General features: G+C 47.2%; 5 protein-coding genes across 5 annotated transcripts; 3 read left to right on the forward strand and 2 right to left on the reverse strand.

The window, feature by feature from the left end:
• Nucleotides 1-2806: 2806 nt before the first annotated feature.
• rpl37 (60S ribosomal protein) lies at nucleotides 2807-3150 on the forward strand (the record flags this gene model as incomplete). Its single annotated transcript, XM_031146598.1, has 2 exons — nucleotides 2807-2915; nucleotides 3005-3150. 2 exons carry the CDS (start codon nucleotides 2807-2809, stop codon nucleotides 3148-3150), a joined length of 255 nt encoding a protein of 84 aa, XP_031009131.1.
• A 276-nt stretch (nucleotides 3151-3426) lies between these two features.
• On the reverse strand, nucleotides 3427-4370 carry ELP6 (Elongator complex protein; the record flags this gene model as incomplete). Its single annotated transcript, XM_031146599.1, has 3 exons — nucleotides 3427-3729; nucleotides 3782-4075; nucleotides 4152-4370. The coding sequence occupies 3 exons, from the start codon at nucleotides 4368-4370 to the stop codon at nucleotides 3427-3429; spliced, it is 816 nt and encodes a 271-aa protein (XP_031009132.1).
• A 388-nt stretch (nucleotides 4371-4758) lies between these two features.
• Nucleotides 4759-6390, forward strand: DHCR24_0 (Delta(24)-sterol reductase; the record flags this gene model as incomplete). Its single annotated transcript, XM_031146600.1, has 2 exons — nucleotides 4759-4837; nucleotides 4961-6390. The coding sequence occupies 2 exons, from the start codon at nucleotides 4759-4761 to the stop codon at nucleotides 6388-6390; spliced, it is 1509 nt and encodes a 502-aa protein (XP_031009097.1).
• Nucleotides 6391-7547: 1157 nt separating this feature from the next.
• Nucleotides 7548-9621, reverse strand: LHYA1_G001621 (uncharacterized protein; the record flags this gene model as incomplete). The annotated part of the gene is made up of 2 exons (XM_031146601.1): nucleotides 7548-9268; nucleotides 9333-9621. 2 exons carry the CDS (start codon nucleotides 9619-9621, stop codon nucleotides 7548-7550), a joined length of 2010 nt encoding a protein of 669 aa, XP_031009096.1.
• Nucleotides 9622-9928: 307 nt separating this feature from the next.
• Nucleotides 9929-11005, forward strand: YJR154W (Uncharacterized protein; the record flags this gene model as incomplete). The annotated part of the gene is made up of 3 exons (XM_031146602.1): nucleotides 9929-10603; nucleotides 10657-10736; nucleotides 10786-11005. The coding sequence occupies 3 exons, from the start codon at nucleotides 9929-9931 to the stop codon at nucleotides 11003-11005; spliced, it is 975 nt and encodes a 324-aa protein (XP_031009095.1).
• Between the last annotated feature and the right edge of the window lie 1271 nt (nucleotides 11006-12276).

Below are 12276 nucleotides of genomic sequence, written 5' to 3' on the forward strand. Positions count from 1 at the left end.
ATCAAAATAATTCAATCTATGGCAGGACTAGCGTAAGCGAAAGGGTACTTTACTTTCCACACTCAATTATTTTCAGGCGTAATAGACATCTAAGAAGTAAGATCGACGCATAGACATTCCAGCCTGTCTACACACTTGCCACACATCGCATTAAATTCAGAAATTCGCCAGGTTCGTGAACACTATTACCTGTCTTATATCACAGAGTTTAACAGTATTACTACAGTATGTCGGACTATGACATGAATGGCAATCTTGAATCCAACTCTTCTTCGTTCCTCGAAATGGATAAAGTCAATGAGCTGGAGCCCCCTGCCAAGACAAAACAGGAAACCTCGCATAACGAACCACAGTCAGACACTACCGCTACAACTATATGTCTCGATTGCTTCCTTGCTATTTAGCTTACCATAACGCTAATTACCATTCCAGGCTGCCGAGAAGAAGGCTATCGAGGACCTGAAGAAGAAGCTTGTCGAAACACGCGCTCGGAATGCGGAGGAAGAGAAGCTCGCGACGGACAAAGTCAGAGAGCTAGAAACGAATCTCGCCAAAATCAAGACAACGATCAGAGTGTTCGAGACGTTACGCAGAACAGTCCTAGAGGTCAACGAGACAATTTCAGCAACCGAAGCTAGCAAAGAGATTTTAGTTGTGAACGAACTATTCGACGAATTTTACAAGCGATCCGGATGAATCTTGGCTTGCGTTGTCTCCGAGACTTTACACGGGGTGGACATGGTCGAAATGGTTGTAGTTGAGGCGAGGCGTCTTTTGCAGAAGATAATCCTCAGAATCTTTGGAATGTCAATGGCTTTGCACCATCGGGACCGTGGCCTTCTAGTGATAGAATAGTAGGCTTGTGGCCATCAATATAACCACCTAGCTTGCATGTCCATTAACAAATCCCAATCCCTTGTGAGATGCCCTACCTCTAGCAGCTTATGATAGTGTTGGTATCACAGGTATCGAATCGTGATCACTTCATTACTGCGTCGTAGACTTGATACTGGGTTCTGGTTGATGTTGCTCAGCATTCATGGTGGTGTAGACGCGAAAAGACGTTATGCCTCTTTGCTGACTAAGATACTCTAAGTCACATGACTATAAGGATCGGGATACCGTCGCATTATCCCAACAGAGAGAGAGATTATTAAAAAGAAGAAGATATCTAAGAATTATAAAAATAGAAGCTGGTGTTCAATAGTAGTAATAACAGCTATAGTCACCAGGCGGGTGCCAGAATGGTGTTAGAATGGTACCTGCAAGATCACAATAATAGCCTTCCTTGCCGGCATCACACACGCCTTCTCCCCCACTAGCGCCGCGGTCTCTCTCGGTCTCCCAAACTCCTGCATCCCGCTACAAATGGTATTGTCCTCCCTCTCTCCCTTCTATTACCTCAACTTTCACTTCCACTTCCGCTTCCAAACCCGAAGCCGAACTCGAACTCCTTCCCGTCCGCACCTTTTCTTCCAGCACTGACTTCCACGCGCCGAAGTAAGAATGGAGAAGTTATGTTCAAAATCCAAATATTGTCGTCAGGTATACAGATCCGTACCCCCAACATTTGCAACAAACAACAAACATTACAATTCGAAGGTGACCAACCTGTATTGGTATATATTCAAGTGTTAAACTGCAACTACCAGATATTCGCAGAATCTCAACTAATAGTGTCCTCCTGTCCTATGTGAGTGGTGGTCCGAGTATTCCCCATAAACCCTCTAAGAATGTCACCGTTCAAAATGCAACACATAGCAAAACGCAACAGATGACTGAGCGTATGAAAGCAAAACACAACAGCCCGCGCAACTTAGAGAATAGCAGGCGTGATATAAGTCCTCAAGTGCTCCACTTTCCACTTCAGTTCGGGGCAAGATCCAGCCACTTAGAGATTAGAGTCTAGCTTAGTCATCTGTTGCGTTTTGCTCTGTGTTGCATTTTGAACGGCGACAATCCCGGAGGGATTATGGGGAATACTTGGACCACCACTTACATAGGGCAGGGGGACACGATTGACCATATAAGCTTCACAATTACTCCAGTGTTTTAGTCTCAACAAAAAGAAGCCCCCCCCTTCCTGGTGGACAGAAAAACAAGCGGCACACAATTTATAATGTATCAGGTAGTGTGGGACATTAAAAGTCGATGAGAGGACAGTAAATGCCGCTCTTTGATTCCAGAATAGAGAAGCATAATAAAGAGCCTTAAAGTTCGTAAATGACAGTCCTTTTGTAGGGGCCGTAAGACACTGTAGGAGATGAAGTCAAGCATACAGTTGTTGTGCACTAGTGAGTGCTGCGGTCACGTGAAAATGGGTCTCAAATCGCTTAACACTAGTGGCGCCGCACGCAAATCGTACTTTCCTTTCCAGAAAATTGAAGCCTTCGCGAGAAGACATAACGACAAATTCGACAACCCCGCCAAACACAAGGTACGATTCCCCGATTCCCCAATTCCTAGGTCTTTGGATCTGTTGATCTCCCTGTCTTCTGCTGGCAGCACGAAGCACAGCCTTGTAACTTGACTTGAGTACTGACAATCAACTTCGCAGTTCCTAGCCCAAGATGAGTACGATCTTCGACCTTCGACCCAGGATTGATCATAACTTGAGACTGACACCTTCACAGCGAAAGGCACTTCGAGTTTCGGGAAACGTCATAGTTTGTTTTTTCCCTGGCCTGATTTGAAGATATATCTGTTGACAAGAGACTAGACAAGACGCACACTCTGTGCCGTCGATGCGGTCAGTATAATCGATTCCGCGGAGCGTCTCGGGCGAGATTAATGGGGGAATTTGAGAATGAAAACGGGTGGAAAGCTGACATGGGAATTATCAGGTCGACGATCCCTCCACATCCAAAAGCATACCTGCTCCTCCTGCGGATACCCGGCTGCTAAGATTCGGCAATGTACGTTGTACCTAATTCAATCCACTGGAAACCATTCGAGATAGCAAGGCGCGCGATAGGAGGGACAATTTGGCTAACATCATATTCAGACAACTGGGGCGAGAAGGCAAAGCGTAGGAAGACAACTGGTACCGGTCGCATGCGTCACATGAAGGGTGTTCCTCGCAGATTCAAGAACGGCTTCCAGACTGGTGCACCAAAGGATTCGAGGGGACCAGCCACCAAGGCCGAGTAAAGGAATGCATTTGGGGAGTTGGTTGATGAATTGGGAAATGGCTACGGATTGCTCTTGATGTCTTGAGGGCTACGGTCGCGATAGCAAATACCATCAGTTTGCGCCATGAGATGTACAATTGCAGTGTGATATTTCGAGGCTCGGGCTCATGTGGTATCTGGCTAGTAATCTAGCAATACAGCTGGCCATCTCTCAAGTTTGCGCTCATGATACTGGGTCAATTTCCACTACCAAGGGCGTCTGTTTTCTATGGTTTTCCACATATTTTTCATCATTTCATTGGCCTCTTTCGAATACCCTAACACCTCCATCACCGCCCACGAAATATAGCAGTTCCCTTTCCTCAATCCTCCGCTGTATGTCTCGATTATCCTCTATAAATTGGTCTCCAACAGTGATCCTAACAACCCCACTAACATCTCTTGCCGTGCCAGTATCTAGCAGCCTCAATCCCATAGTGAAATCCGCTTGATGTGCCACACTCAATAAGAATGCAGCGTGATCTTTTTCCAAAGGTGTCTGCTGAGCTGACACTAGAGGAAAATCCGCAGAGAGCGTAGTAACAGTTGAATAAACCTCCTAGTCCCAATATCAGTGAACATGCAAAGCATCTTGAGTACTGCAACCATACCTCTCGGAAACCCATCAACATATCCCCCAAGCCCACAGCACCAATATTCTCACCTCCTGCTGCTAGCAGAAGATCCAATTGGTCAACAACCAGCAGAATCCTCCCCCCATCTCCTTTCAGGTTTCGGACAGCCTCCAATATCTCTCCCGAAAGATGTTCCAGAGCCGGGATGCTCAAAACCTTCTCCCCAGCCTTTCCCACAACCGCTTTCTGCATCTCAGGAACGAAAAGCCCGCTCAAGCCATCCATAAACTTGAACCTCTTCTTCGCAGCCAGCTTCTCCAGATCAAGACCCTAGTGAATATCAGCTACATATTCCTCGCAAACCAAATTTGAAGCCTCCAGGGTAAAAGTAGAACAAAATGCTTACCAAACGCTTAGCCCCCTCTTTCCAGAAGGCTAAGTCTCTCATAAAGCTCACGAAGACCACTTTCGTATCCTCATCTCCGGGACTGGCCAAGGCGCTGTGCAAGAATCGCAGGACAAGCCAGTTTGTGCTAGCGCCTAGGACGCTGGTTAGGAGGATGAGGGACGCTTCTGGGGGGAGGGCAAGGTAGGGCTCTAAGAGAGGAGGGACTTTGGATGCCATTTTCTGGTGATTTACATGGGAGAGGTAGAGAAGACGGCGAGCAGTTTTGTAAGATGGGTTTGATGTCACGTGAGCATGTTTCGACCTCACCTGACTAAGTTTTCAGTCGCTCTTGCGCTCTTAGTCTCTCTCGTGAATTGAACTTCCCTAGTGGTAAGTATTTGCTGATCCTGTTTGTCCCTTCGTCCTGACTTTGGTGTCTCGAGAAATCAAATGCCCTCTTCCTTTTCTCTTGTAATACACATTTTTCGGAACGCTCGGAACCCAGCTTATCGTTATTATGAGTCTATGAGCTTGTTCCATAGCCTCTCTGAGGTTTCCTTCATGAATCGCCAGTTTTTGTGTTTCATCCCTGCGAGTAGCCCTGTATTTCTATATCCCAATCAGTATGGATTCTCACGACAGAGCGGTAGCACATATCGCCTCCAGCGTGAAGAACTTTTCTGCTCGGAAGGAGCCATTTCGAAGTAAGATGATCGAATCCCCGGACATTTTCTCCAAAGTACTGGAAGAGACTCAAACAGGCCTTGACAAGAAATTCCCGCATTTGCTAGATTCATAAGGCAAAACCTGAGCTAATTTCCTGGCAGTCTATCATGGTTCAACGAACAGTACTCGCAAGTCCCAATATGAGCGGGAGCGAATGGTCGATACGTCAGGACTAAACCACATCCTGCGTGTCGACACCGAAAAAAAAACAGTGATAGCCGAGCCGAATGTCCCAATGGACGCCTTGGTCAAAGCAACCTTGCAGCACGGTCTCCTTCCTCCCGTTGTAATGGAATTTCCCGGCATAACTGTTGGAGGGGGGTTTTCTGGGACTGCGGGAGAGAGCAGCTCGTTCCGGTACGGGTTTTTCGACCGGATTGTCAACTGGATCGAGATGGTTCTCGGCGACGGCCAAGTTATCAGGGCTTCAAAGACCGAAAATTCCGATTTGTTCTTCGGTGCTGCTTCCGCTTTCGGAACTTTGGGAATCACCACTCTTCTGGAACTCCAGTTGATTGAGGCAAAGTCATATGTCCATTTGACCTATTTTCCGGTTTCCGGCATCTCCGAAGCTCAAAAAGTGATACAAGAGGCTGCAAAAGATCATTCAAATGATTATCTTGACGGTATCATGTTTGCTGAGGATCGCGGCGTGATCTGCGTAGGTTGTTTGACGAACAATGTTTCTGGTGGTAAAGTACAAGGCTTCACACGAAGATCTGACCCTTGGTTTTACCTCCACGTCGGACGAATGATGAAAAATCGAGGTCTCCCGATTGTAGAAATAGTTCCAATCGTTGACTACCTTTTTCGCTACGATCGTGGAGGGTTTTGGGTCGCAGCATACGCATACACGTATTTCATCACACCTTTCAACCGGATCACACGCTGGATCCTAGACTATTTCATGCACACGCGCGTAATGTATCTTGCACTGCACAAAAGCGGTCTCGCCTCTCAATACATCGTTCAAGACGTCGCCATTCCTTACTCAAAAGCAGAAGAATTCATGCAGTACCTCGAGACAGAGTTCAAACACTACCCAATCTGGCTATGTCCATTGAAACAAAGTGGGAAAGAGATCGCCTCAACCCATAGCTTACAAGTCGAAAAAACCAACCGCAAGATGCCAAAAATGATGCTCAACTTTGGCGTCTGGGGACCAGGACCTAAACGCCGCGACGAATTCGTATGGTGGAATCGCGCCTTTGAGCGGAAAGTCCACGAGCTTGGAGGTCAGAAGTGGTTATATGCTCAAGCATATTATACGGAGGAGGAATTTAATGATATATATAATCGAAAGGAATATGATGCTTTGAGGGAGAAATATCATGCTAGCTACCTTCCTACGGTGTATGATAAAGTCAAAGTTGACATCGCAAAGGAAGAACAAGCTTCTAGGGAATCTTGGGTGGCGTGGCTGGCTATGCTGTTCTGGAGTATTTGGCCGCTGGCGGGTTTGTATGGTGTGTATAAGGCTGTTAGGGGCGGTGATTATCTTTTACCAAAGGCGTCGAAGAGAACGAGGTGATTAGTAGATTTTGGCATGTTTCTAGACAGATTTAGCATATTGTCTCATGGGGAAGGATATATCCACTGAGATTGTAAATCTAACAGATCTTTGCTTCCTTTTTGGAGGTCAATAGTTTGGATTGGCATACTATTACGTCCGTGGCCTGTCCCCTGATTTCTATAAAGTCTCAGTTATTTTGCCCCTTTTCGGGCTTGCTCTCTCCACTCTATTATCCAACTTGGAAGGATAGAAGCGTCCTTTCGCTGGTTCAAGGATGGAGCGACCAAAAAAGACTGAAAACGATAACGCGTGGGGTACCTCTCAGGCTGGGCAAAAGGGACAATTTTTAATTGGGGTTTGAGCCTCCATATCCACCGGAAGGAAGTGATTATCAAAGCAGATGGTAAGGACTTCACTCCGACTTCTCACGGTATCACAGGCTAATCAATTATGAACAGACGGCCACCCACTGGGGCAGGTTATGAAGTTTTGCGGGCACAGAAACCCGAAGAACATATCCGGCTACTACTTGGATGACACGAGTAATGTCAATGGTGCATCAACGAAACGGCCTCGGTTCCAAAGAAAATTAGAAAATTGGGATTCCCAAGGGTAAGTACCATCTCCCCAAAGATGGTTCCAAAAACTCATTCGAGCAAGTTTGTGAATATGTCCATGACAGACTTCGATACAAGCTTAACGGACGTTACCAAGAGTGAAGAAGTGGCTAGTGGTTCCTCACTGTCCAGGACTACCTTAGATGATAGTATCTGAGATAAGCACGACGTCGTGCCGACCTCCACAACAGTAACCAATCGTTCTTATCCCTATCAGATAACATCCCCGAAACATTTCCTCAGACTAGAGAGGGTTGCGACTTTCCCTGGGTAACTCCATCGGCAATGACCCAACTAGCTCTTTGGTGATGCTAAATCTTGGAACTTCAATACGAACCCTGATTCTGTCTCTTATTGAGCCCGTTCAGGGAGACTGGATTCTGTGCAACCCTAGCAATCCCATATCATATATTTCTAATGTTCCAACAGATAAGTTAGTTGATCTGATGCTCTTCCCTTTTCTGCACCGGGTCTACCAGTTCTACGGTCACTAGTTTGAGGCCTGGAAAATGGCATGCTTCCTCGAATCTAAGATGTGAATGAATGACGCTAATTAAGCTAGACTAGAATAATTTCCTCTTCAACTACCTCGCTGAATATAGAGCTGTTACTATCCGTCGAGAAAAGCTTTTCGCTGAATTCTTTTCCCGCTAGAAACCCCATCCCTAAAGGCAGCTGGGTCGCCACGGAAAGTGACATAGCAACCCGCTCGAAAGAGGCAATTTCTCCTTCCACCTTTGCCACGCTTCTTAGGACAAGAAACACGTCTTCGCGTGATGCAAGACGTCCACTAATTGTGCCCACGAGAAGGGCGGAGAATATCTCCCCAGCGGAGCTCAATTTCTTCCCGCTCTCGTCACAGATGATATGTTTCACTTTGTCCCCATGGTGAATTGCATACCTTTCTCCATGAACGTATGCATGATCTTGGTCACCCTTGGTTGTTTCTTCGAGAGTGATGCTAAGTCCATGTACCACTCGGCCTCTCGCAATGATCTTCCCAGACGCCACTTGCCCGTAAGGATCCAAGGTACTAGGCTCGGTAGAAGCTTCCAAAACCTCAATAGCACTGCGGAAACCGGAAACCTGGGGGATTCTTATTGGGCCTTCGACCGAGACCCAACTCCAGCTGGGAGCCCTCCAAGCCTTAGGCCTTCGAACCTCGATCACGTCGTAGCGACCAACACGGTTCTCGTCATCTTCAATGCTCCAGAGCAAGGATTTCGCTAGGTTAGAACGCCACAATCCTGCCAGGTACTGTTCGTTTGGATTTCCCACTTGTTCGAACGCTGCTACAAATTGTTTTGCAAGCCCAGACAGAGAAGGCAGCCTGTCCTCGTCATATCCTAGCTGACGCTCCGAGGCGAAGGAGATGACATCTACCCATTTTTGATAGATGTCATCTAGTGACAGTTTCTCAACTATATCTGGCTTCCTGATAGAGCGACTGCTGGCCTCGTCGTCTGGCCCGATTGGTGCAGAGCTGACACCACACTCGCACTGTCGCCATTCGTTACATTCCCAGACGAGTTCGTTTGACGTGTAACGGAGGACTCTGTTGGACAAAAACCCTTCTTGTAGTGTCCATGCTCGGCAGTTGATAGGTTCGGGTTTAGCTGCCCCTCGTGACATCTCCGCGTAATTGTCGTGCATGCGGGCAAGATGCTTTCGGACATATATCGTCATGCCATCTTTGTAAGATATTTCCTTTGGGGGAGTGCCGTATGCTTGCTTGTTGAGAATACCTTCCGCGTTGCCTGCGGCGTTGCTGCCTGCAATTGTCAAGTAGGCATTGGAGTATACCTCACACATTCTACTCGACTCTCTCGCCCAATCATCCGCGTCTCCTTGAATTATACAGAGCGCGTCAATCCATAGGTACTGTAGTCCCAGCCGTCGGGTTATCGTTATAGAATCCTGTAGTGTCTTAGGCAAATATGCAAATTCAATGCATTGCTTGTGTTTCTGATAGGTTTCAGGCGTCGTCTTCAGCACAGGATGAACTTTTGGATCTCCCCAGCAGTAGCTCAAAGCGACATATTGACCCCGCAAAGCCTGAGATTCAACTAGGAAAGGGTCTTGTTTGCCTTCAATCCCAACGTCGATTACTCGAGTAGGTAACGGTGGCTCAGCTCCTAGCCGACATGCTGGGTGAGATTTGGTGCAAGTATTCAACCAGGAAGAGGCAAGGCGGAAGCAGGAGTCCGAAAAGGAGGACTCTGCAACTTCGAGGGCCGGTCCAATGGAAGTTGAGACCTCGGTATTCTCTTTGCTGAGATCTAGAAATGGTTTAATAAGGGACAACGACTCGATCTCAGACACTCATATGAAATAGGCACGCACTGCTTTCCCTCGAAAACAACTCCACGTATATTGACTCTCTCCTCCAGAATAACCGCAACGGCTTTCCAAGTGCAATCTGCATTTCTACCGACTGGCCATCATCCTTGTCATCCCACTCGGTCTTATAGCAGGACAAAGCGTCCAATATCAAAGTACACTCCGCGCATGACGAGGTTGCAATGGACGCCTTGAGATCGCCGACGGTCACGAAGCAGACAGCACGTTGACCAGGAGGGAGAAGCGAGAGGGTTTCTGGCCGTAGGTTGGAACAAACATCGCATCTCGTCATTGTAAATATAGACTTGTGTGATTTCAAAGCTTGTGTTGAAGTCGTCTGAGAGGAGGATCTTCCCAATGTCGCTTGATCATGAAACCTCCGCTTACAGCTGCGGTGCGGGGGCCCACATTCGCGTAAGCTCCTGTATTTTTAGCGACCGTTTGCTGTAAGGAGCGATGGGCAGCTGCTGCGTGGTGGAACACATAACCGGCTTGGAAAGAGTGAATTGCTTCTCCTCTTATTCAAGCTCAGACCTAAGTTCTTAACCAAAAGCAAAGAATGAAAACATTGCAAAGCAGACACTCGTAACCTCGAAAATATGTCTACAACTACAACTGCAGCAGCGACAGACCCCTCCGAGTTCGCACCCCTCACTGTTGACTCCCTTCCCAAAGTTCAATCCTTCCCAGTCGATGCCGATATCCAAGAGATCATCAAAGCGCTGAAAATCACAGGAGGATGTGTAATCAAGAACGCAGTAGCAAAACCCATACTCGCCCAGATCGAAAAGGACATACGGCCTCACCTCAACTCAGAGATAACCTGGGACGAAGATTTCTTCCCTAAAGAGACCAAGCGTATTGAGGGAATGATAGCAAAGAGCCCGCTAGCTGCCGAAGAAATCGTCAACCACTCCGTCTACCAAGCCGTGTGCAACGAGTTCTTGACATCCAGAAACTGGTACTGGAGCGGCAGTAAGAAAGTCGATACAGTGTCCGAGCCTCAGCTCAACAACTCGATCTGTTTCTCCATCGCGCCGGGTGCCTGGGCACAGCCGCTCCACCGCGATAGCTGGTGCCATCATACATACGAGACCGAGGTCACAGAGTATCCCGATCATTACAACCGCGATGTGGGCATTGGATGGTTCGTGGCTGCCAAACCGGCGACGAGATTGAATGGCGCAACGAGATTCATTCCCGGAAGCCATTTATGGTCAAAGGATAGACCACCACAAGAAGAACTCACGGTGCAAGCTGAGTTACAACCCGGTGTAAGCATACTACCCCGAAGATGAAGTGAAGTGTCGCTGCTAACCACAAGTAGGACGCATTCATGATGCTAAGCTCCTGCTACCACGCTGGCTCGGCGAACAAGACGACTGATGAAGAGAGGCTTCTTTTCAGGTATATCGCTCCTAGTCGATCTGTGTTTTCTCTACTAACGATTATAAAGCTGCTTCATGACAAAAGGTTTTCTTCGTCAAGAGGAAAACCAATATCTTGCTCTTCCTCATGATATTGTGAGAAAAATGCCAGTCCATATTCAGCAACTGATTGGGTACAAATTGAGCCAGCCTTATTGTGGATGGGTGGATAGTGATGACCCTCGTGTGGTTCTGGATCCTTCTTTGAAGAACGCTACGATCCACTACCAGGACAAGAATGATAAATAAAACACCACCGTTTATCGTTTGCGCCTTCTAGTTCTCTCCGGTGCATAATCTGGATTCAGAGGCTCCTACCATTTTATCTGGATGCGGGGCTGGGCCTAGGATTTATTCACCTTATAGGCAGTATTTTTTTAGTGCCCATGAGTATAAGAGCACCCCTGTTCTAGACCATGCCTTGGGAACTATGCTGGTTTTTCTTTTTCATGTAATTCTTTGCAAGTCAATGAGACTCTCACCTCAATCAATATCCTAACGGGAAATATTTCATCATTACCGTTCTGACGATGAAAGCCACGTTGATAACAGTGCCAACTGCATCCCAATCGCCTATTCTTGGATACTCTACACGCAAGCTCACTTCACAATGGTCAACATGACACCTCTTTCAGGCTGCAAGCCAGGTGTATGGCAAGTGTCTGGTTACCATTCGCAGTGGTGCTAACTATAGATTGTAGCCAAGAAGCATGATATTAGTAATGCCATTCCTTCCGCGACATCTTTATACACATATTTCTTGCTCAATAACACTAGAGCGATATAGATGCAAGCCTGCTTACGACTAAATGTATAATACTCACAAGTTTGAGTCTACTCCTGAATCCCTGAAGCCAATGATAGCCTGATACGGGTCGATTTAGTTGTTTGGCTAACTACCGTTGCATCTTGAAGCCCGGGGCCAAGACGAAATTTAGGAGTCTTCACGTAAGCGCCCCCCTGGCGAAACTAACCGAACACTGCGGAGTAGATCAAGAAGCACAGATGGTTGCCGTTGCCACTAGCAAATAAGCTATTCAGCTTGCGGAACAATATATTTAACCTTAAAATGGCTACTTTTCCAGGGACTTTCCACGAAGCATAAGATCGGACGGCTAGATCCGGATTACTGTACGACATTGATCTGTCCGGGACCTAGGCCGAATTCATCACCCAACGCCTCGTAACAATGTTAGCGAATTGGCTCGCTGCACTCGTACAGGAATGATTACTGACGGAATGCAGCAAGAAGCTCGACGAGATGGGGGGATACCCGGATAGGGGCCGCGCCGCACACCCTTGTTGAAAGCGAACACATCTGTGGAGAGCTCTGAAAGCTTCCGCAATTGTTCGTAGATGCGTAGATCCAAGACAAGGTTATCTTTCTCAGTCTTGCTTCGGGGCAATGCTAGATATTCTGCTTTTGGTCCCTTGCCTTAGTGGGCACCATCATCGTATTTCTAAGTAGGACAGACTCTTACTCATGTTGGAGTTTCTTGGTAGCAGAAAAGTTTGGTGGT

This window comes from Lachnellula hyalina, assembly GCF_007821495.1.
Source record: "Lachnellula hyalina strain CBS 185.66 chromosome Unknown contig00008, whole genome shotgun sequence".
NCBI lineage: Eukaryota > Fungi > Ascomycota > Leotiomycetes > Helotiales > Lachnaceae > Lachnellula > Lachnellula hyalina.